The 21569-nt window shown below is 37.3% G+C and overlaps 1 protein-coding gene across 1 annotated transcript in view; it reads right to left on the bottom strand.

Annotated features, from left to right (window-relative positions):
- The window catches only part of si:dkey-112m2.1 (transmembrane protein 132C), a 182401-nt gene that overhangs the window by 100370 nt on the left and 60462 nt on the right, over positions 1-21569 (bottom strand). The window contains 1 exon segment of the mRNA XM_067375380.1: positions 19204-20110. Coding sequence (XP_067231481.1) covers positions 19204-20110 — 907 coding nt within the window.

A 21569-nucleotide genomic window follows, 5' to 3' on the forward strand; every position in this document is an offset into this window, starting at 1 on the left:
CACAGACGTCTGGTCTGACATTTCAAAACCGTCTTGTATTGACCCCATCTCATGCTGTTCTGACAGATACCAACTGCAGCTTTGACAAGTGTGCGGATGAGGGATTGAAATATGCATTCCTACAGGCAAACGTGCTGATATTTTTCTATAGAAAGTTTAGCTGAAGTGATTACCAATTCCTTGTGACTGAAACCGTCTGACGGTCTTATTAATGGTGCATTAGAGCAGTCAGTGCTAGAAGCAGAACCATCATCGAACAGACATTGAATGAGTGACGCTTTCTAAAGAGGTCACAGATATTGTCATGGCAACGTCTGTTTGTTCCAGGTCAAGTATCCTCCATTATGGCAACAGATGTGGATGGACATCACATGTTGGTGCAGATTCCTGTTTAAAAGTTGCAATTAAGTATGACAAAACAAAGATTTGGAAGAGATATAACCGTGAAGTCATTGTCACAACAGAAGCCAAAGAGAGAGTGAATAAAGGCCAGGGCAGCATCTGCTCGGGTAAATATGAAATCATGCTATTACCAAAATGGCATGAAATGCGTGGAAAGGTAATAAAATGTCACTACAGAAGAAATAAAAAGATAATTTCACTGCTTTTTTTTTTTTTATTAATAGATTTTTCCATTACTGTGCAAAATGAATAACAGACTTTTGCTAAGAATTACATTTAGGACCTAGAAATGGGCGCTAAGCCAACCTGCCTCATCTTTGTGTCATTTTTTTAACTTTTTTTCCCTCTTCTCTGAGGAATGAAATGACAGGAAATATAAACAGTTTTAAAATAGAAGGTTTTTTCATGGTCATCCTGTAATTAAACTGGAGTAGTGGAAAGAAGAGAGAGGAACAGGGCCAAATTATTCATCGATAGAAAAAATTAAAGTGAAATAAGATGGCGACAAAGCAAGAGATGAAAAATAACAATTGAAAGCCTTTCATGACACAAACTACTGAACCAGTGCACAGAGGACTCAATGCCAAAATAGTGTCAAAAGCCTGTCTAACCTACCTGTAAGACCCCCATGATGCAATAATTTAGATTCTCTGCAACTTTCATACTGCAGAACATCAGATGGGAGTAAAAATTCAAGGATGATTGAAAATATAAGCATGTGGAGCAGAACATTAAAGGGATAGTTCACCCATTTACTCATCCTCAAGTTGTTCCAAACCTGTATGAATTTCTTTCCTCTGCTGTACATAAAAGAAAATATTTTGAGGAATGTCGGCAACCAAACAGTTGATGGGCCCAATTGATTTCCATATTTTATTTTATTTTTTCCCCTCCATACTATGGATGTCAATGGGACCCTGGGGCTGTTTGTTTACCCGTATTCTTCAAAATATCCTCTTTTGTGTTCATTCATAATTCATACAGATTTGGAACAACTTGAGGGTGAGTAAATTATTACAGAATTTTCATTTTTGGATGATCTTTCCCAAAAATAATCTAAAATGTTGGTGGAAGCACATATCCAACTCTAAAGTCGATATGTGTATTAGTTGGTCTTTTTTGTAGGACAAACAAACTAATATGTTTCCTTGCCAGGGGAATAGAAAATATACAGCCTTTCCATGCTCTTACAGGAGTTTTGGGACAGATGCCCAGTAAATCATTTCAGAAATTAGGTCACAACAAGGCAGGAAGTGGTATGAGGTCTACTCTAATCAGTGCCACTTCAGGCCAATCCTTTCTATATTGGCCACCTTTGTTAAGTAAGTCTTTTCTGACCTGGGTTTGATGCCAAGCCGATCAAAAATTACAACTCATGTATGAGATTCTGGGTTAAGGTGGATCATCCCATAAAGATCCAATATTTAGATGGCTTTTGGAGAGTTGAAGGGGATAATCACAAACCGCTACATGCAGAGATTACAGAATGACCAATGAGATGAACAAACCAGCTAAATAGCCTACAGAAGGTGTATTTGTGTGCATAGCCTTCAGTCTAGAGCAACGGAGTACTCATTTTATGAAAAAAAAATAATAATTGTGACTGCTTCTAAGACGTAACTTTGTGAAAGAGGATTAAATATGGTTTAGTTGTAGAGTGTTTCAGCATTTCAGAGTACAAACAGCAAAGCATTGCAGGAGATTATGGCAAATCTGATTACCATTATTTTACTTGTTCTGCTTATGCAAAAATTTCATTTGGAATAAGTCTTTAACCTTGACTTCTGTCAGTGCTTCAGAGAGCAAAGAAATGTAAAAAATGCATTTCAAAGAAGAGACCATTTTCCAGAGCATCAATGCTGAGAAGATGCAAATGACAAATCAACAGACAGAGATATGCAAATGACGATGATCTAAAGTCATTACCACAACAATTAGTCTCTGCAATCATCAAAATATTTCAATAAGGATGGTTACAACTCATTGACTATTCATTATGTTCTCTAATTAGATCATAAATTGTAAAGATATACGAGTATGAGCCTTTGACAGATATTTCTGGTGAGGAAAACAGTACAGCAGAATTCTTTAAGCATGCATTAATAAAAGTCAAAGTGCAAAAACACCTGAAATAAAAGCTGTTTTCTACGCAATATGTACTCTGAAACTCAGTGCTTTTTATTCATTAATACATAGAAGTCACACTCCACCCAAAGTAACCCGGTGACCCGAACGCACACAACACAAATCTAACAATATGTGAAAATATGTGCCTTGAGGGAAAAAAATGAAGCAGCGATAACAGCAGTAATTCTGCAGAAAATTCATAAAATTAGATGAAAAAGTGCTTTCAGACAACCCAATTTAAGCCATTACTGTTTGCTAACGATAAACTGCTTGGTATTTTAAGATCATTTGTTCAACACCTACGCAATCTGCCATGGGTGAAGAGAGACACTGACAGACACAGTTGTTTCAGTGTTGGGTGATTCTCTTACATATCCTGACAATTGAGCAATGCCAAAAACACTTTAGTATGCCCTGAAAATAAATGCCTTCTAAACTTAACTAAATTGCCTGTAGTGTGTTTACTTCTTTTTATCTTTTTCTCATGCGCTTAAATTACAAGTTCAATTTTCTTCTGCTGACGGCTACAACTTTCTTTTCCCCCTATCTTGGCATACCTGTGAAGCTTAATAAAACCCAAAGCACACTTCATCTTTTAAAGCATAATTTGCTAATAATGTTCCTAAAGCTGTATAAAATTAACATCATTTGTACATGGAGAACAACAGGGATTTCTGGATAAATGTTCCTAAATGGTACAAGGCCAAAATGTCCCTTCTCCTTGATCTGATGAAATAAACACAGCGGTTGGTTGTACATCCTGCTTATGACAGTGGGGAATGATTTTTTGTAAATCCCCGGACACATATATTTGTTATATTCTATTTTATTATTTGTTAATGGCTCAGTGGTGCTGGGAGTAAATCAATTTGAGCTGATCTTTAAAAGCCAACGCATCAGTGAGCACATTAGCCTGATTTGCACTTCATTACGTGCACTGATGGGCAGTGCTGAACAATCACATCAGCAGGTGCAAAGCAGAGTGGAGGGAACCCAAGCAGGTAGAACAGAGTGTGTGTGTGTGTGTGTGTATGTGTGTGTGCTGCACAAATAATTGCCTTTCTAAAAGAAGATGCAAAAGGTCTGCAGAGAGCTATAGTAGGTGTTTCATTGTTCTTTTCACCATTAAAGAGTAAAGGAGTGCTTGAAAACAGAAAAATGCATTTTAAAAAATGTTTGCTTTTCTGAAATGTGTCATCCTTTTGGTGTGCTTGCAATTCTTCGAGGATTGCTTAGGGATTTTCTATCTGGAGTTGCTGTGACGCTTTTAGATTTCTTATTGATTTGCCAGGCAAACTTTTATACAGAAAACAAGATAAAAGTGCATCAGTTTCAACATCTCTATTCCTAGATCATTTCCTCATTCCCTTCCAAGATGGGACATTGCATTACGTTATTATTTTTGCACAGCACCTTACAGGAATGAGGTTAAAATTGTATTTAAAAAAAAAAAAAAAAAAACTCTATTGTTGGAAAAACAAACTGAAATTGACTTTTGGTATTTTAACATCAACTGTTGTATCTAAATCTCAGTCCAGTTAAGATTCAAATGCAATCATCTCAAAAAAATACATTCAAATCAACCAAATTTGTTTTCCAAACCACAGATTATGACACAAGGCAAATTATTTGTTTCTGTCAGCACATAAAATTGTCACTGGTTGTCATTTTTTCACCCATTAAAATTCTGTCATTAATTACTCACCCTCATGTTGTTCCAAACCTGTAAAACCTTCATTTATCTTCAGAACACAAATTAAGATATTTTGATGGAATCTGAGAGGTTTTTTTATCCCCCATTGAAAGTAACGAAATTACCACAGTCAAGGTTCAGAAAAGTAGTAAAAACATCATTAAAATAGTCAACGTCAACATCTTTGGAACGCAAATTAAGATATTTTTGATGAAATCCAAGAGGTATATGACTCGTCCATAGACAATAATATAATCACCATTTTCAAGGTCCAGAAAGGTACTAAAGGTATCGTTAAAATCTCAGTCCAGTTAGGATTCGAATGCAATCATCTCAAAAAAATATATATAAATTAACCGAATTTCTTTTCCAAACCAGAGATTATGACACAAGGCAGAGCAAAAAGATTGGGTTAACATACATTATCAGCCAATATTTAATATTGACAATTTGAATCTTGTGGGGAAAATTATATTAATGCACATTAATAGTTCTCGCAAATGAGGCAGATTATACAAAAATCCTTAAAATAATCTCATTTGGTAAAACCCTGAATAGAATTAGCATTTTCACGCAATGGGTTCCCTTGGGAATTTGTTTTTTTTCTATAGTGGTTTTCCGTTTAGTAAAAGGTCTGGTTAACATGACTTGAAGAGCATTTCTATTTTCTTCTACAAAAAAAATTAAAATAAATTAAAAAATTTACATTTTTACCGATGTGCGCCTTATCTTGTAACTAGTCAGCAACTTGCATTTTTAAAACACACAACGGTTTAAAAACTCACATTTAGGGTACGAATGTATGTAATTTTATGTTGTAGAACAAAATGTGAAAGTCTCTTAAACTGATGTCAACCACAGACCTAATTTTACTCAAACTGAAAAAAAACAGCCATTCCAAAAAACCATTAGAAATTCCAGAGGGACCCCATTGCGAATCAGCCTTCCGGGTTGGCCTACAAATTGACGCCATGACTTAACATCTCTATAGCAAAAACTGCTATATTGTACAGAAACTGTTCCATTTATGTCAAACACAAAAGTTATATTCAGGTAAAGAATTCATGTCTGGAGGTCACAATGGATGAAAGCATAAGTATTAGAACCGCTTTCTAAACAACCTTCAGCTTCTGCAGACAACTCATTCCCACAGTGACCACCTATAAAGTCCTATTATCACATTAGACAAGTGTGTGTGTGTTATGGGTCTGGAAGCAACTTTGCGAACGGTATCAGTGTGGATCTACTAGTGAGTGTTGGAGGACGACATCACCTCTCTGGTGGGTCACAGTTGGCTGATCTCTCTCCCCAGGGGCCGACCTCTCTGCTGAGAAAGGCATTAGACGAAGGGCCGTGGGCAGCTGTGGGTTTTAACAAGGTAGCTGGCTTCATTTAAGCATGTGTTGCTTATTCGCAGCTGAAATGCTCTCAGCACAGCTTATGTTTGACATATTTCCCCCTCTGCTACTGCATATTTACAGAGGCCGTTGAAAACTCCTCAAGGGCATGACAGGCAATGTGGGAGAGTATATTTGTAGCCTTCAGCTTTACTGCAATCCTGAGGTCTCTGCCCAACTTCACGCCCTTGGTATCAAAAAACACATGGGTAAAACAGCTCCTTCAATATATCAAAACCGGAATCACTTATGATACTCACACAGCATTAAAATTGCCCATGGATATACTACTACTTTTACTATTTCTTTAGACTCGCTCTGAAGTGCCTTAATATTAAAGTGCTTTTTCATGAAACATCAAACCGGAACTCCTCTTAGATTCTCATAAACTACTGATCGCTGTTGTTTGTGGGAATATTTCAGTGAAACCACATCTGATGGTCCAAAATCATGAGTCTGTTGTGTAGCTCATATAATGAAGATTCATGGAAGAACATTTAAAAAGGTTCTGTGTATCAGAATAATTCCTCATGTCATTGTGTTCATGATCAGACGTGCGGCTGTATCAGTGTCCTTATTTGCACATATATTTCATTTGAAGAAGACATGATTAAATATATGAGCATACATGTTGCTGGTTCATGTTTAGAGCACTAAAGGATGTGAAATATGTCCATAAAACCTTGAAGCACGCTTACTCAAGTCCTTATATGATCTTCGATCTGTGTTGCAAGCGTTGTTAAACTCATTGAGGCATGCGATCTCATGCATAATACAGCGCAGTGATTGGGAAACAAGAGTTCATTCTCATGAATAAGGGTGTATTCACACTAGGCACGGTTGCCTTGAACCTAGCCCAATCTTGATTGTCCCTCCTCCCAACTCCCCGCTGGCCTGCACTCACATTGCCCTTAACGTTCCAAGCTGGAGCACGCTTACGTCATAAACTATGCAACTTTTTGAATTGAAGAAAATGGGAAGAAATGCGCTTTCGCTAAGATACTGCCTAATATATTTATCATTTATGCTGCACATAAATGATATGTGCAACATAAATGCGGCATTATGCCGATTTTCTCTTGCACATATCAGAGCAAAAGGATGAAAAAAAGCTGCAAAGGCAGCTGACGTTAATGGAGGAATTTGCAGCTTTACTCGCAAACTACAATTCCTGTTCATCAATAAGGTGAAAAACAGACCTGTTATAAACCCAAATACACTCGAATTAATTAAATGAATTTATAAGTGTTCTATCAGAGTAGTAATAAAGATGTTTGCCGTCATAATGATGACAATAGTACACACAAAAGTAGCAGCTGTTCTGTGCTCCAGCGCAGTTAGCGCTCATACTGCATGTGAATCGCGCTCGAGCCCAACCAAACCCTGCCCTGGCCCACCTCTTCCAAGAGGGCCAGGGCTGGCTAAACGAACCGCGCCTGGGCACGGATAGGAGCAGTCACATTGTCAAACGAACCTGGCTTTGGGGGTCAAACACGCTCGGGCACGGTTTAGAGTGCCTAGTGTGAGCAATGTTCCATCTAAGCTGCGCGCGTGCTAACAAAACTCTGAGACATTTACAATCACACACCCACCACAGGTGTAGCTTGCAAACTCAAAATACATCAGTGATATACCTCAGTTTAAATAGATTTTTGTGTGTGGTGGTGGTGTGGGTTTCAGGGATGTTTAGATAACTATAAAAGTGTTAACATTCCTTTTCTTAAAAATATTTAGCTGTCAGTTTAAATGCTTCAGATTGTTTTCACAATATATATATATATATATATATATATATATATATATATATATATATACAGCTATGGAAAAAATTAAGAGACCACTCCAAGTTCAGAAATCAATGTTAAGTGGTCTCTTAATTTTTTCCATAGCTGTATATATATAAAATATATTAAAACAAATGGACGCATTTAAACTGATATAATACTGTATATTAGTTTAAATACTTAAATATTATATTATATTTTATTATATTATAATGTAAGCCTAATAAAAAATTGATCTCACAAGGGGATTGTTTAGGGCTCCTTGCCACGAAAAATCTTAACCTCCTGGTATATATAACCTAGGAAATTCATAAGCAATAAACATGTAATTTTGATGGTTTAACACTGTCTGTTGCTAATAATTGACTGTACAAAAACAGTTTATACAGCAATGTGAAAAAATCTCAAGTAACCTAAAATGTGCTTAATTTAGTGACTGAACTGCTTGTTTTCAAACATATTATTTAATAAATCAAGGGTCAAATAAAATAGAAACGGCACATTAAAGTTAAATGTTACAGTTGCATTTTTTTGTGTGTGTGTGTGTGTGTTTACTTTCATTGTACAGGTCTGATATAAAGGATGCTCAGGTGGCCAAAATGAGCGCTCAACAGAAAAGTTTTGCTCAGCGAGAAAAAAAATTAGAGGGAACATTGAGTGTGAGTACACCCTAAATGCAGAGAAGCGCTCAGAACCGGATGACATAGAATCGTGCCTCTCCATCGCCAGCAGCCAATCACACACTCTGGAGTCATGCTTCTACGTCAGATTCTGTGACGTTGCTTCGAATTTCCTTTTCAACCCGGAAGAATGGAATTGCTCAAAATAATGCAAAAATAACCAGTTCTTTATTACATTTATGAGTGCTCTTTTTTAAGTGATATGCAGACTGTAAATATCTGTTAAAAAAATGACTTTTGAGGTTCCATGACCCCTTAATAGCACCTGTGATTCAAACTTCAAGAGCAAAAATGGCGTTAGAGTTGGCAAGTTCGGATCATTTTCATTACAGTTCAAACTGTCCATTAAAATTAAATTATTCAATTTATTTCTTTAAATAATTTTTTTTTAAAGAAATATATAAATTAAAATGATTATATATATATTTTTCCCATCAAAAAGCTGAAAAAAATGTGATTTGTAGTTATATCACTGAGCCCAATTTGACAAAATTAATATTTTTTAATGTTATTATGGAAGTAAGCTTTAGTATCATACCGGCATGAGGGTGAAAAAGCTTCTCGAATAAGTCACGAATACGTCCGTATCACATAATACTCACACAGCATTAAAATTGCCCATGTATTATGGCTTCTTTTAATATTTTTTGGACTTGCTCTGAAGTGCCTTAATATTGAAGTGTTCTTTCATGAAACATCAAACCAGAGCTCCTCTTACTTTTTCATACACTACTACTCACTATTGTCTGTGGGACTGTTACATCTAATGGTCCAAAACAGTTGAGTCTAATGTGTAGCCCGTAGGTAAAAAGGCATGATGAATCGCACTACACACGCAGGATTAATCTTTCTCATTAACGCCGAGCTGTGAACTGGAGCTACGCATGACCACACAGGAAGCATAGAGGGTCTATGTTTAAACATGTACGGACCTTGTTAAGGATTACATCGGCTGCAGCTCATTTTATGGCCAGGAAACCACCTATATCTCCATGAGAAGTCAGTGAGTCAGACTACTGGGATATGAGAATTTTTAGAGCTTATTACAAGTCCTAATTGGAAAAGCATGGCAAAAAGCCATTTTTGCACTACCGTTCTAACTGATACAGCTTCTCTGATTTTAATATCTGAAATATTACGATAAAGAAATGTACCGTACCATAAGTTACCATATACAAAATCTACATTCAGAGGAGATGCAAACAGTTAACAATTAAAAAGCCAAAAGAGAAAAATCACAACAATTGCAACACTTTTACAAGTCTACAAGACTTTTTTCAAAAACATGAAACATCTTACCTTCCTAACCTCAGCAAGGTCTGAATCCATGTCACGCAAATCACATTCAACACAATTTTTTGGTTCCTGCTAGTAAATAAAGCTGACAGAGCAAGAATCCCAGGAGACATTCAGAAAAAAAAAAAAAAAAAAAAAAACAGGGACAGTGAGAAGCAGAAGTATGTGTTTTGTGCATAAAAAAACTTGTTTTGTTCTTGGCTATTCTTCACAGAGAATTATAAGTTCTGGTGGAGCTCAGCGGTCAGACAATTTTGGGTTTCTCAATCTTTTACAAAAGTCTACAGTTGTTTCAAATGAAGAGGGCTCACTGTAATCTGTTATGGCTTTGTATGTAGGCCTTATGAAAAGTCCATTTTTAACACTTTTACAACCACAGAGATTAAACCATCATATGGTCATCAATGCATGTCGTGTTATCTGATGATTCTGGGATTATTGGACCTGACAAGAGACCCCCCCCCCACGAGCTGATCATGGATTAGCCACCCACTACACACTCTTCCAGAAGCTTCTGAGGGCTTTGCTCCAAATCGCCTGCTTAAAGCGAGAGATAAAGGCCAAGCCTCCTAACCAGGCTCAGTGAAGCTGATGGCCAGAATGAGGTTATTCCCAAGCCTTGAAGCATACACCAATACCCATCTAAGGAAACATCTTTCACTATTAAAGGGGACATAACACACAGTTTGTGCCAAGCTCATGTTAATCTTGAGTAACTATAGAGTAGTACTGCATCCTTCATACCTCTGAAGAGACTTTATTTTTTATCAGATTTATAAAAGACAAATACAGCTGTACCGATTCTTTCCAAAAACAGTCAGAGGCGTGCCGTGGGCGGAACTAAAGAGTCACAAGCACGCAATACATCATCACATTATCCCTGGATAACTTATGATTCACTATTCGGTTGTGTTGTTTACATTATATGCACTCATGTGCCGATTGCAATCAAAACAAAGACATTTGATGCAGTTTTACGCCTATGATTCCGATTCATGACCAGCATCTTTTATCCCTTGGAACCGTGCCATCTTTCAGTTTCAAACGATATGCAAATCCACGTCAAAGTGGGCCTTGTTTATAAAACATTCGTCAATGAAATGCCGGGAACAAACAAACACACTTGTACAACTTCGTTGCTGCCCTGGAAAACAAACTGCATTCACTGTTCCCTTAATGCTGGGTTCTTTGGGAAGCTGAACAAGGTAATCTTTCCCTAACATCGAAACTTATACGTACACTGTATTTGGCACAGAAATACTCCGTCATACATCCAACTTGTTTTTTTGAAACTTTGACCATGTTTAGCATGAAAATCCAAATCTTTAACAGAGTAAATAAGTCAGAATGCATGAAATAGCATTAGACCCCCCCTTTAAAGTCTTCCAGTCGTTCAGCCCATCCAGCAGTGATCAGTGAAGAGTATGGGAGGTAATTAATTTTGTTTCTATGTCTGTAACTCAGTGGTTTCTCTTTTTTGGCACAGGCATGCACCTATAGTACTCCCAAATTTATCATCTACAAATTAGTTTAGAAATCTAACACTAGTACTACCATAAATAAACAAATAAATAAAAACTTAATCAATGTCAAATTAAAATACAAAGAGTGTCATCTACTAAATGGGTTGTTGCACTAGTAGAAATTAAGCAAATTTAAAAACAGAGAAAGTAATTTTAGATCTATGGAACGGGCTGAAACAAGTGTTTATAATTAAACATCCAATATCTGCCAATAAATATTCAATATTGACCCATACGGTCGATATAATTAAGTCACGTTATGGCTAATAACCAATAAATGGCCGTTATTAGAAATGTATACCCTACCATTCAAATGTCTGGAGCCAGTAAGTTTATTTATTTATTTATTTATTTAAATTTTACATTTATTTAAATTTTTAAATGACTGCTTTTATTTAGCAAGGATGCATTAAATGTGTCAGTAAAGACATTAATGTTATTTTCTATTTAATGCAATTATTCTGAACATTGAACTTCCACAAAAATATGAAGCAGCACAACATTTTTCACCTTTGGTAATAATAAGAAATGTCTCGAGCACCAAGTCAGTATATTAGAATGATTTCTAAAGGATCATGTGGCACTGAAGACTGGAGTAGAAATGCTGAAAATTCAGCTTGGCCATCACAGGAATAAATTACATTTTTACATATATTAAAATAGAAAACAATTATTTTAAATTTTAATAATATTTCACAATATTACTGTTTTTACTGTATTTTTGATCAAATGAATGCACCCTTGGTGAACAGCCTTGGTATTGTAAGATAATTCTATCAAAAAATGTTAAAATATAATTTTGTTCAAAAAAAAAAAAATACATGAAATGCATTAAACTAAAATATCAACTTTTTTCTAAATAAAATCAATGTTGTGATTAACTGAATTTAAAATTCAGAATAAAATTTGAAATAAAAGTAAACTTTTTTAAAAGTTTCAGGTGACTTTGGTGTGAAAGACAGAATAAAGTTCAAGTTTAGGCTACCACTACTATGGACAACAATTTCTCTTTCTGGGAATAAGTCAGAAAATAAACAGCTTTACTTAACAGTCAGCCTGCTGTGAACTGCAGGGAGGAAAAGCGAGAAGCGTCTGAGCACAGCGCTGACCATCCACAGCACTCAATGTTAGTCATACTGATCAGGGTTTGGTTTAACGAACTACCACACAACGAGCCCATCAGAGAAAGGCAAAAGCACCCATTCCTCCCAAGATGCCCAGGGTCTGTGCAAAACATGTGATGAGGCGAAGTGAATAATAATTAAGGAAAGAATCATCTAGTGCCTTCAGTCAAATAATGACAGCCATCGTGCTGAAAGCAGGTTGAGAGATTCATGGGTGGGGATGCATTAAAAATCATTACCAAGAAATGTGCGCACTAGGATTATTCGCTGCGGGCAGCCGCTGATTGCTTTGTGGAGGGAGCATGTGCGGCAAGCAAATCAAAATGGAGCTTGAGAGCGAATAAGTTTCCCCTGTGCACAAATCACTAATTACTTATTAATGGCCAGATGAAGAGAGTCGGTGCCTTCAAAGTAAACATGTGCCAGCGACCCTGGAGGGGCAGAAGGAAATTGGGAGGAATTGCTCTGTAAACTGTGATGGCAACTAATCAAGTTCAGAGGCTCCAATACATCGGTGAAAAGGCCAATTCATAGCCCTTTCTCTAAGGGCAAACTGAAAATAAATGCATAGAAAAATCTGTGTGTGTGTGTGTGTGTGTGTGTGTGTGTGTGTGTGCTTTTGTTTATATTACATTGTGGGGACCAAATGTCCCCATGATGTAATATAAACCTGAGTTCACCTACATCGTGGGGACCAGCCAGCGGTCCCCACAATGTAAATGGGTTTATAAATCATATAGAATGAGTTTTTGTGAAAAAGTAAAAGTTTGCACAGTTTCCTGTGAGGGTTAGGTTTAGGGGTAGGGGCAGGGTAGGGGGATAGAATGTACAGTTTGTTCAGTGTAAAATGCATTGAAGTCTATGGAAAGTCCCCACAATTCACAAAAACAAACATGTGTGTGTGTGTGTGTGTGTGTGTGTGTGTGTGTGCTTTTGTTTATATTACATTGTGGGGACCAAATGTCCCCATGATGTAATATAAACCTGAGTTCACCTACATCGTGGGGACCAGCCAGCGGTCCCCACAATGTAAATGGGTTTATAAATCATATAGAATGAGTTTTTGTGAAAAAGTAAAAGTTTGCACAGTTTCCTGTGAGGGTTAGGTTTAGGGGTAGGGGCAGGGTAGGGGGATAGAATGTACAGTTTGTTCAGTGTAAAATGCATTGAAGTCTATGGAAAGTCCCCACAATTCACAAAAACAAACATGTGTGTGTGTGTGTGTGTGTGTGTGAGAGAGAGGCGGGGGCAAACAGTGGATGAAAGAAACACCATTTCAGGAACATCATGAAGAAACATATTTTTGCCCATTTGGGTAAACTGTCTCTTAAAGAAAAAAAGTATTATGTCAAAATTTGATTAAAATGTGCATAAATGTGTTCTTCTGTTCTTCACAGTTACCCAAAGTACAGTGATTGGATTATTAAACAGAGGACAATGGATCTACAGTATTGCTGTACTTGAGTACAACAGTGTGAAAAATGCATTATGGACGGCCTTTCAATCAGCTATTTAAACGTAAATCTTCTGCTTATTCAAAACATCAATAAATAATGTGTCCACATGGCTATTAAAGAATGAAATGCAACAATTACATTCACCGTCATTCATTTATTTTACACCTTCAAATTCATGTTTATGAACCAGTCAAATGACAGAGTCAATCAACTTTTGGTCATTTGTACCCATCAGAATGGTGCAATTGTACTAAAATTGGATGAGGAAAAATATCTCTTCTACAGCAAAATAAGAAATGGTCCATGAGGAACGATTATTCATTTGCATGTATTAGCATATATTCCACTGGGACATGCAGAAACGTGTAAGATTGTTTAGTCAAAATTACAATACAGCAGGGGCTATTTATCTTTTGAGAGGTTGTTAATTTGTTCGTGAGGGAAGCGCGTTTCCATTTGCATTATGAATCAGGTATAAATCCCATCTCAACATGTTACTGCTCTCCAAACCGCTAATGAGGCAAAAAAAAAAGTGCAAGGAAGTGCAAGCTCCAAGTACATTGGCCTGAGAATTAAAACCATGAATTTAAAAGCGTGTTCATCACCAATAAACATTACAATCTTACAATCAGGAGTTCTATTCTCAGGGAAAGATTAAAGATATTGGTTGATTAGAATTTTAAGAGCGGCTGTATTATGTAATCTGAAAACTCTTGTTTAAAAATAATATCTTTAAAAATAGTAGTCCACTTCAGAGCAGTGTTTTTTTTTTTCAGAGCATCTGTTTTCTCTTGAAAAAATAGGAAAAACATAAATGAAAAGGCTTTAATTCCTGGGTGAACTGCTACTGCAAAATGTTTAATTCTATTATTATTAGGATAAATATAATTTTTAAATACTTTTTTTTATTTCTATAACGACAATAATAATATTTTATATATTATTGAATAGTTATCTAAATATACTTATTTCATGTATTTTATTTATAGATTTTCATTTACAATTCACCCATGTATGTAAACCATTTCATCCATACATATGCTGCAAAAAACAGGAAGGTACACTTTAAATATCAATCACTACATAATGTATTCATTTGCAGGCTATACTGGAGAAAGTCCGGCAGTCAGATGTGATTCTCAGGAGCTATTCTGTTTTACCCTGATTGTGTTAGGCAGGGAAAAGCTGATCAGGGAGCATTTTTATCCCTAGGCTGATGATAAGATGGGGAGATCTGGCTCCAACAGCACCAGCGACATGACCGGTTTGAACCTTATTCTGCTGCCCATCGTAACCTCCCCCTCCCTCCAGCACCTACACAACACATCAACAGCCAGGGACCCTAGAGAAACAGCCATATCAGCAGCACTCAGCTGGTCACTATTTAAAAAACAGTTTGGTTGGAACTCGGAGTGAAGCCCAAGCCGAGAACAGAGCAGTGCCTATCTCCAGGGGTTGAGGGGAGTTGGAGCCATCACAAAGACATTTAGGCATCAAGTAGAGGAAAGGCAAAAAAAAAGAAAAAAAAAAAAAACTCTTTTATATAGGATCTTATCACCACCCTGTATGAGCACAGGAGGAACTACAGAGGAATCACCATCAGTGAACCGTTTCCCACAGCACAACATCACCCAAGATATCACAAATGTACTTGCTTTTGAAGACTAAACTTCCTCTTTCTGCATTAATTAAAGTTGGCCTGATAACTTTATTAGAAACTGCAGTTTCTAATGTTGGAGCACCCTTGGAGAACATTTCCGAAAACAACACATCTGCCAGGAGCTTCTTTGTTTCTGTCTACATCAAAGGAAATTAATTTCTGAGGTTTTTATTTCTGCATGCTAAGCTTCATTCATTGATCTAGTAAACACCCACTACTCACGAATGAATTAGGTAGCAGTATTGAGACTGAAACACTTAAGATTCGTTATCACGCATGATGCGATAGCGGCTGGCTGTAAGCTAATGCTAAACGAGATTGACAAATTTTCCAAGGCTGTCAGCGTATAACTCAAAGCATGATTTAGATATCAGGCGTGAGAGAATACAAACAGGGATGAACATTAATTTCTCTCACGGTCATTTATTCACTTGCACAGAATGTCTTTAGTCGCTTCATCAAATCTGCTCGTTCTAATTAGAGCTCAACACTCAATGAATCAATAAAGAATTTCCTAACTTTTTCATACTGGGTTGTGAAAATCTATTCTATTGGGTCATTTATTAAATTACATTTGGACCATCTAGGTGTCAATAAATGTCACAAGTTAAACTTTTACATATTTTTCTCCTAGAAGATGCAGTCAGTGACTTTCAATGAGTGGGATGTAGGTCTGTTCTGTTAAAGGATTACTTCACTTTCAAATGAAAATTACCCCAAGCTTTACTTACCCTTAAGCCATCTTAGGTGTTTATGACTTTCTTCTTACTGATGAACACAAACGGAGTTATATTAATAAATATCCGCATCAAAGCTTTACAATGAATGGGACCAACGAGTTTGAAGCTCAAGGAAGTGCATCCATCATCATAAACATACTTCACATGGCTCCGGGAGGTTAATAAAGTTAAATATTAATATTTATTTATTAATATAACTCCGATTGTGTTCATCGGAAAGAAGAAAGTCATGTACACCTAGGATGGCTTGAGGGTGAATAAATCTTGGGGTAATTTTCATTTTAAAGTGAACTAATCCTTTAAATTTGTGGACATCAGGAGAAAAGAACAATGCTAAATGCAAATAATAAAATTCAGCTACATAACTGGTCAAGAATTTTTAAAAACCATCTTATAGAGAACATAGCTACAAAGAGTACTTTCTAGCCTAAGAAGTGCTTTAGAACTAAGAATAACTAGAAAAATGTAGAATTTTATCTATAGTAGATTTTTAGGAAAGTAGATTATAGAAATTTCCTTAACCTTTAAAAACTATTAATTTGTTTCCAGACCGAGAAGTGGCACTTTTGAAATTACCTGATATTTCCAGGACTTTGGGAACAGACGGGATCACATGCAGTGATAATAAACACGGTTTGTGCCAACCACAATGAATTTTGAGAGCATGAAATCAAAATTTAAGAGCCATACTGAAACTAAAATTTACTCATTCTGCCTCAATTGTTTATAAGCCAAGTGGATTTTGAATACAACAAGTTTTGAAAATAAATAAATAAATAATAATAATTTTGATAATTAAATTCCAGAAAGGCTGCACGATATACATTGGGTACGGAAAGTATTCGGACCCCCTTAAATTTTTCACTCTTTGTTTTATTGCAGCCATTTGCTAAAATCATTTAAGTTAATTTTTTCCCCTCATTAATGTACACACAGCACCCCATATTGACAGAAAAACACAGAATTGTTGACATTATTGCAGATTTATTAAAAAAGAAAAACTGAAATATCACATGGTCCTAAGTATTCAGACCCTTTGCTCAGTATTTAGTAGAAGCACCCTTTTGATCTAATACAGCCATGAGTCTTTTTGGGAAAGATGCAACAAGTTTTTCACACCTGGATTTGGGGATCCTCTGCCATTCCTCCTTGCAGATCCTCTTCAGTTCTGTCAGGTTGGATGGTAAACGTTGGTGGACAGCCATTTTTAGGTCTGTCCAGAGATGCTCAATTGGGTTTAAGTCAGGGCTCTGGCTGGGCCATTCAAGAACAGTCATGGAGTTGTTGTGAAGCCACTCCTTCGTTATTTTAGCTGTGTGCTTAGGGTCACTGTCTTGTTGGAAGGTAAACCTTCGGCCCAGTCTGAGCACTCTGGAGAAGGTTTTTGTCCTGGATATCCCTGTACTTGGCCGCATTCATCTTTCCCTCGATTGCAACCAGTCGTCCTGTCCCTGCAGCTGAAAAACACCCCCACAGCATGATGCTGCCACCACCATGTTTCACTGTTGGGACTGTATTGGACAGGTGATGAGCAGTGCCTGGTTTTCTCCACATATACCGCTTAGAATTAAGGCCAAAAAGTTCTATCTTGGTCTCATCAGACCAGAGAATCTTATTTCTCACCATCTTGGCAAACTCCATGCGGGCTTTCATGTGTCTTGCACTGAGGAGAGGCTTCCATTGGGCCACTCTGCCATAAAGCCCGATTGGTGGAGGGCTGCAGTGATGGTTGACTTTCTACAACTTTCTCCCATCTCCCGACTGCATCTCTGGAGCTCAACCACAGTGATCTTTGGGTTCTTCTTTACCTCTCTCACCAAGGCTCTTCTCCCCTGACTGCTCAGTTTGGCCAGACGGCCAGCTCTAGGAAGGGTTCTGGTCGTCCCAAACGTCTTCCATTTAAGGATTATGGAGGCCACTGTGCTCTTAGAAACCTTAAGTGCAGCAGAATTTTTTTGTAACCTTGGCCAGATCTGTGCCTTGCCACAATTCTGTCTCTGAGCTCTTCAGGCAGTTCCTTTGACCTCATGATTCTCATTTGCTCTGACATGCACTGTGAGCTGTAAGGTCTTATATAGACAGGTGTGTGGCTTTCCTAATCAAGTCCAATCAGTATAATCAAACACAGCTTGACTCAAATGAAGGTGTAGAACCATCTCAAGGATGATCAGAAGAAATGGACAGAACCTGAGTTAAATATATGAGTGTCACAGCAAAGGGTCTGAATACTTAGGACCATATGATATTTCAGTTTTTCTTTTTTAATAAATCTGCAAAAATGTCAACAATTCTGTTTTTTTTCTGTCAATATGGGGTGCTGTGTGTACATTAATGAGGAAAAAAATGAACCTAAATGATTTTAGCAAATGGCTGCAATATAACAAAGAGTGAAAAATTTAAGGGGGTCTGAATACTTTCCGTACCCACTGTATCTTTTTAGCATCGATCCACCATAGTCACATCGCAGGATGTGCGATGTCAAGTATAGGGATCGTTAATCCGAACAGACCAGACAACACGGTTCAAAACGCACGTCTTTCTCAGATTAATTGCAAAATTTGACCATCATACAATGAAAGTTTATCATTTGAACGTGTTTTAGGTCCTGTCAGTTTAAACGTTCAAGTGATTTTAAACCGTTTGAGTGCACAAAGACGTGACAAAGAAGTCAATAGGGTGCGCACACAAACACACCGAGCCCCGCATTTGCACGTGAACACCGTATGGTGCTCTATTCTGTATCTATTTGTGCCTGAACGGACGCATACATGAAAACAAATGCTCATAAACCATCGAGTATCCCCGTAAACACAGTTGCTTATGGCTTAGGTGAACTAAACAATTGAGAGTGAAAACCAGATGTGTAACAGTATTTTGGATCCATGCATTCATTCTTAAAGTGACAGCAGCCTAATATCCCGCTGTTTTCTGTGTCATGAATGTTAATCAAACAACAAAAGACAAAGGGAAAAATCACTTTTGTAGCTTTCAGATTAATTATATTTCATTTATACAGTCAAGACTATGCAGTGTTATTTTACATTTGATTATTCAATTTCTGTACCTAAACATTGCAATGTCACTTTTTCTCCAATATTGTGCAGCCTTAAATTCCAGGTAAAATTTTACAGGTAAAAAATGTTGTTGTTGTTTTTGTTTGTTTGGGGGGTTTTTTTGCATTTAAAGAGATATTGTGTAATAGTCAAAATGTCAGATGTGTTTTTTTTTCCCCATAAAATCAATGGCTTTCAAGTGCAGCTATCAAGTTAGTAAATAAATAAATAAATATAGTAAAAGTATTACTAGCGGGGGTCACTGACCTTAAAGTGAAGATCTCTACTGATGAAAGGGTGGAGACAGCGAGGAAGGCTGAAACCGTCTCCCTCTGCCTGATGGGTCTGGAGGGAACCATCACCACAAAATTACTGTCCAAACGCAGCTCAGAGAGTGGCTGGAACAGCCGTACACTGCCGATCCTGCGCATAGGTGTGGGCCCTGAGAAGTAACCAGCCGGACCCAGCTGGCCAGTGCGGATGGAGTTGGTCTTGCGGGAGTCCTCCGAGCTGCATTCCCCAGTGTCAGTGGATTGTAGCATGTAATACAGCTCCACCGGAGTGCCTTCAACCAGCTCGGGAGACCTCTGTCGACCTGGTATGACACTAGGGGGACTGAACCAGCTAGGCAGCGGCTCCAGTTCAGCCACACACAGTCCGAGTTCCCCTTTCAGACGACAGGTGCCTCGTACCTCTTGGGTTTCATGGAAGGCAAACATCCTTACACATGGCAACTTGTCCACGGCACTGTAGTCGTCCCAGTCCCGGCCTACTAAGTAGAAGAGAACCTGAACCTTTGGCCAACTGGGGTGGATTCGCTCACTGATAATGAAAGTCTGCACTTTCCAGTTAAAACTAAAGAGTGGAGAGGAAGTGGATGATGGGGACGTGGATGAAGGGTTGTTGAAGAGTCCCGGGCCCAGAAGCTCCATGGGCACGGGCTGTTCCACATACAGCGGTCCGTAACTGGCGTTGACCGACGGCGTCTTTCTGGCTTGTTGGATAAAGAAAAGTTCTGTACGAACCTGCAGGCTGGAGTTTCTCATGATGTCCTGGTTGGCCTCTTTCAGAAAGAAGGCAGACTCTGCGTTTAACACCTGATATCGGACTGGAAGATACGTTGGGATGGAACCAAATCTCTGCAGTCCTTCCATCAGCATCCGACTGTCGATAACTGCCAAATAATGGAGAAGACAGGAAAGACATCACTCATCCATCTATCAAACAGTAAGAACTCTAAACCCGGCCTAGCTACTTGCAAGCTCTTACATGCTCTAAAGCAAGAGTCATTTGTCTCCACGCCCTATTCTGCAATCCCATCTCCAGGCAACTGGACTCTTATTGAATGCCTTCAACCAGCAGTTCACTGCAGATATTTGGGGTGATGGAAGGACCCAAGAGGCTCCATTGATTTTGCGTCACAGCGCTAGTCTGAGAGAAAGAGATGCTGGAGATTTGTGACAGCTGGTGGCAGACAAATGCTATTGGTGCTTAAGGCAGACACCACAGCACAGCAGAAAGATGCTTATATACCATTGTGCAACAAAGTATCTCTTGGTTTATTTAAAGGGTTTGTCAGTGAATATAGATTGAGTTTGGCGTTATGTTCTACTGCATTTGTATACAGAAAGTTAACTTTGTTTTATTATTCTTTTAATATAATCACCCATAATAAATCAAATCATCTCATGAATATTTAGTTACTATAGTGGAGTCAGTTTGTTTTGTTTCAGGGGAGCCAGATACTGAGAAGAGTAATGCAAAATGTCAGTAAAGAAAGGTGGGAGTAAAAGTTTACTCAAAGACTATTTTCCTGTGGGACTAACATATTATTCTTTTTGGCAGCAATAAAAAGGGAGAAAGAGAGAGAAAGATAAAGAGTAAAGACAGAGAAGAAGAAAAAAAAATCAAAGAAATAAAGCATAAAAGATTCACTGAACGCTATGCTACACCAGACTGATTAATTCAAGTTAAAATCATAAAATTTCTTTTCAAAAGTGCTACCTAAAAAAATAACAAATGCATTCAATTGCAGACACCGTGTCTTTCTCTTGGAAACAAGCAGAATATCACATCTAGCCTTTTGGAAGAATCAGATGGGCATTTTCACAGAAAAATGGCAGTAAACCAGCAATTTTTTTCTTTTGTCTCTCTGTCAAATAAAATGTTTAGCAAAAAAATTACATGCTCCATGAGTACAGAAAATTATAGTGAAACTTCCATTGAACCAAATATTATTCTGTACTGAACAGAATATGAATTGAAGCCATTATTTGATTAAAGCAGATTAAAAAAAGAAACGTGATTTAAAATAAAATAAAGTAGATATTAGCAATGATATTAACATTTTGGCCAACCATGATAACTATTATCACGCTATAAATGATAATAGTTAAATTCTATTTATTATTTATAGATAAAATTGACAAATTTAAACTATTTAAATATTTTGGTCATGGCAGCAATAAAATAATTGAAATTTTGATCATTAGGTTAAAGACTGGTAAATATAGAATAATATTCTGGCATGAAATTAAAATGTTTACAGTATATCAACTCATCAAATATCTAATATATTACAATATATTGTAATTGGCCTAAACTACTGTAAAATAGTCTTTTTTAATAAAATG

The sequence above is a fragment of the Chanodichthys erythropterus genome, chromosome 22, assembly GCF_024489055.1.
Source record: "Chanodichthys erythropterus isolate Z2021 chromosome 22, ASM2448905v1, whole genome shotgun sequence".
In the NCBI taxonomy this organism is placed as follows: domain Eukaryota; kingdom Metazoa; phylum Chordata; class Actinopteri; order Cypriniformes; family Xenocyprididae; genus Chanodichthys; species Chanodichthys erythropterus.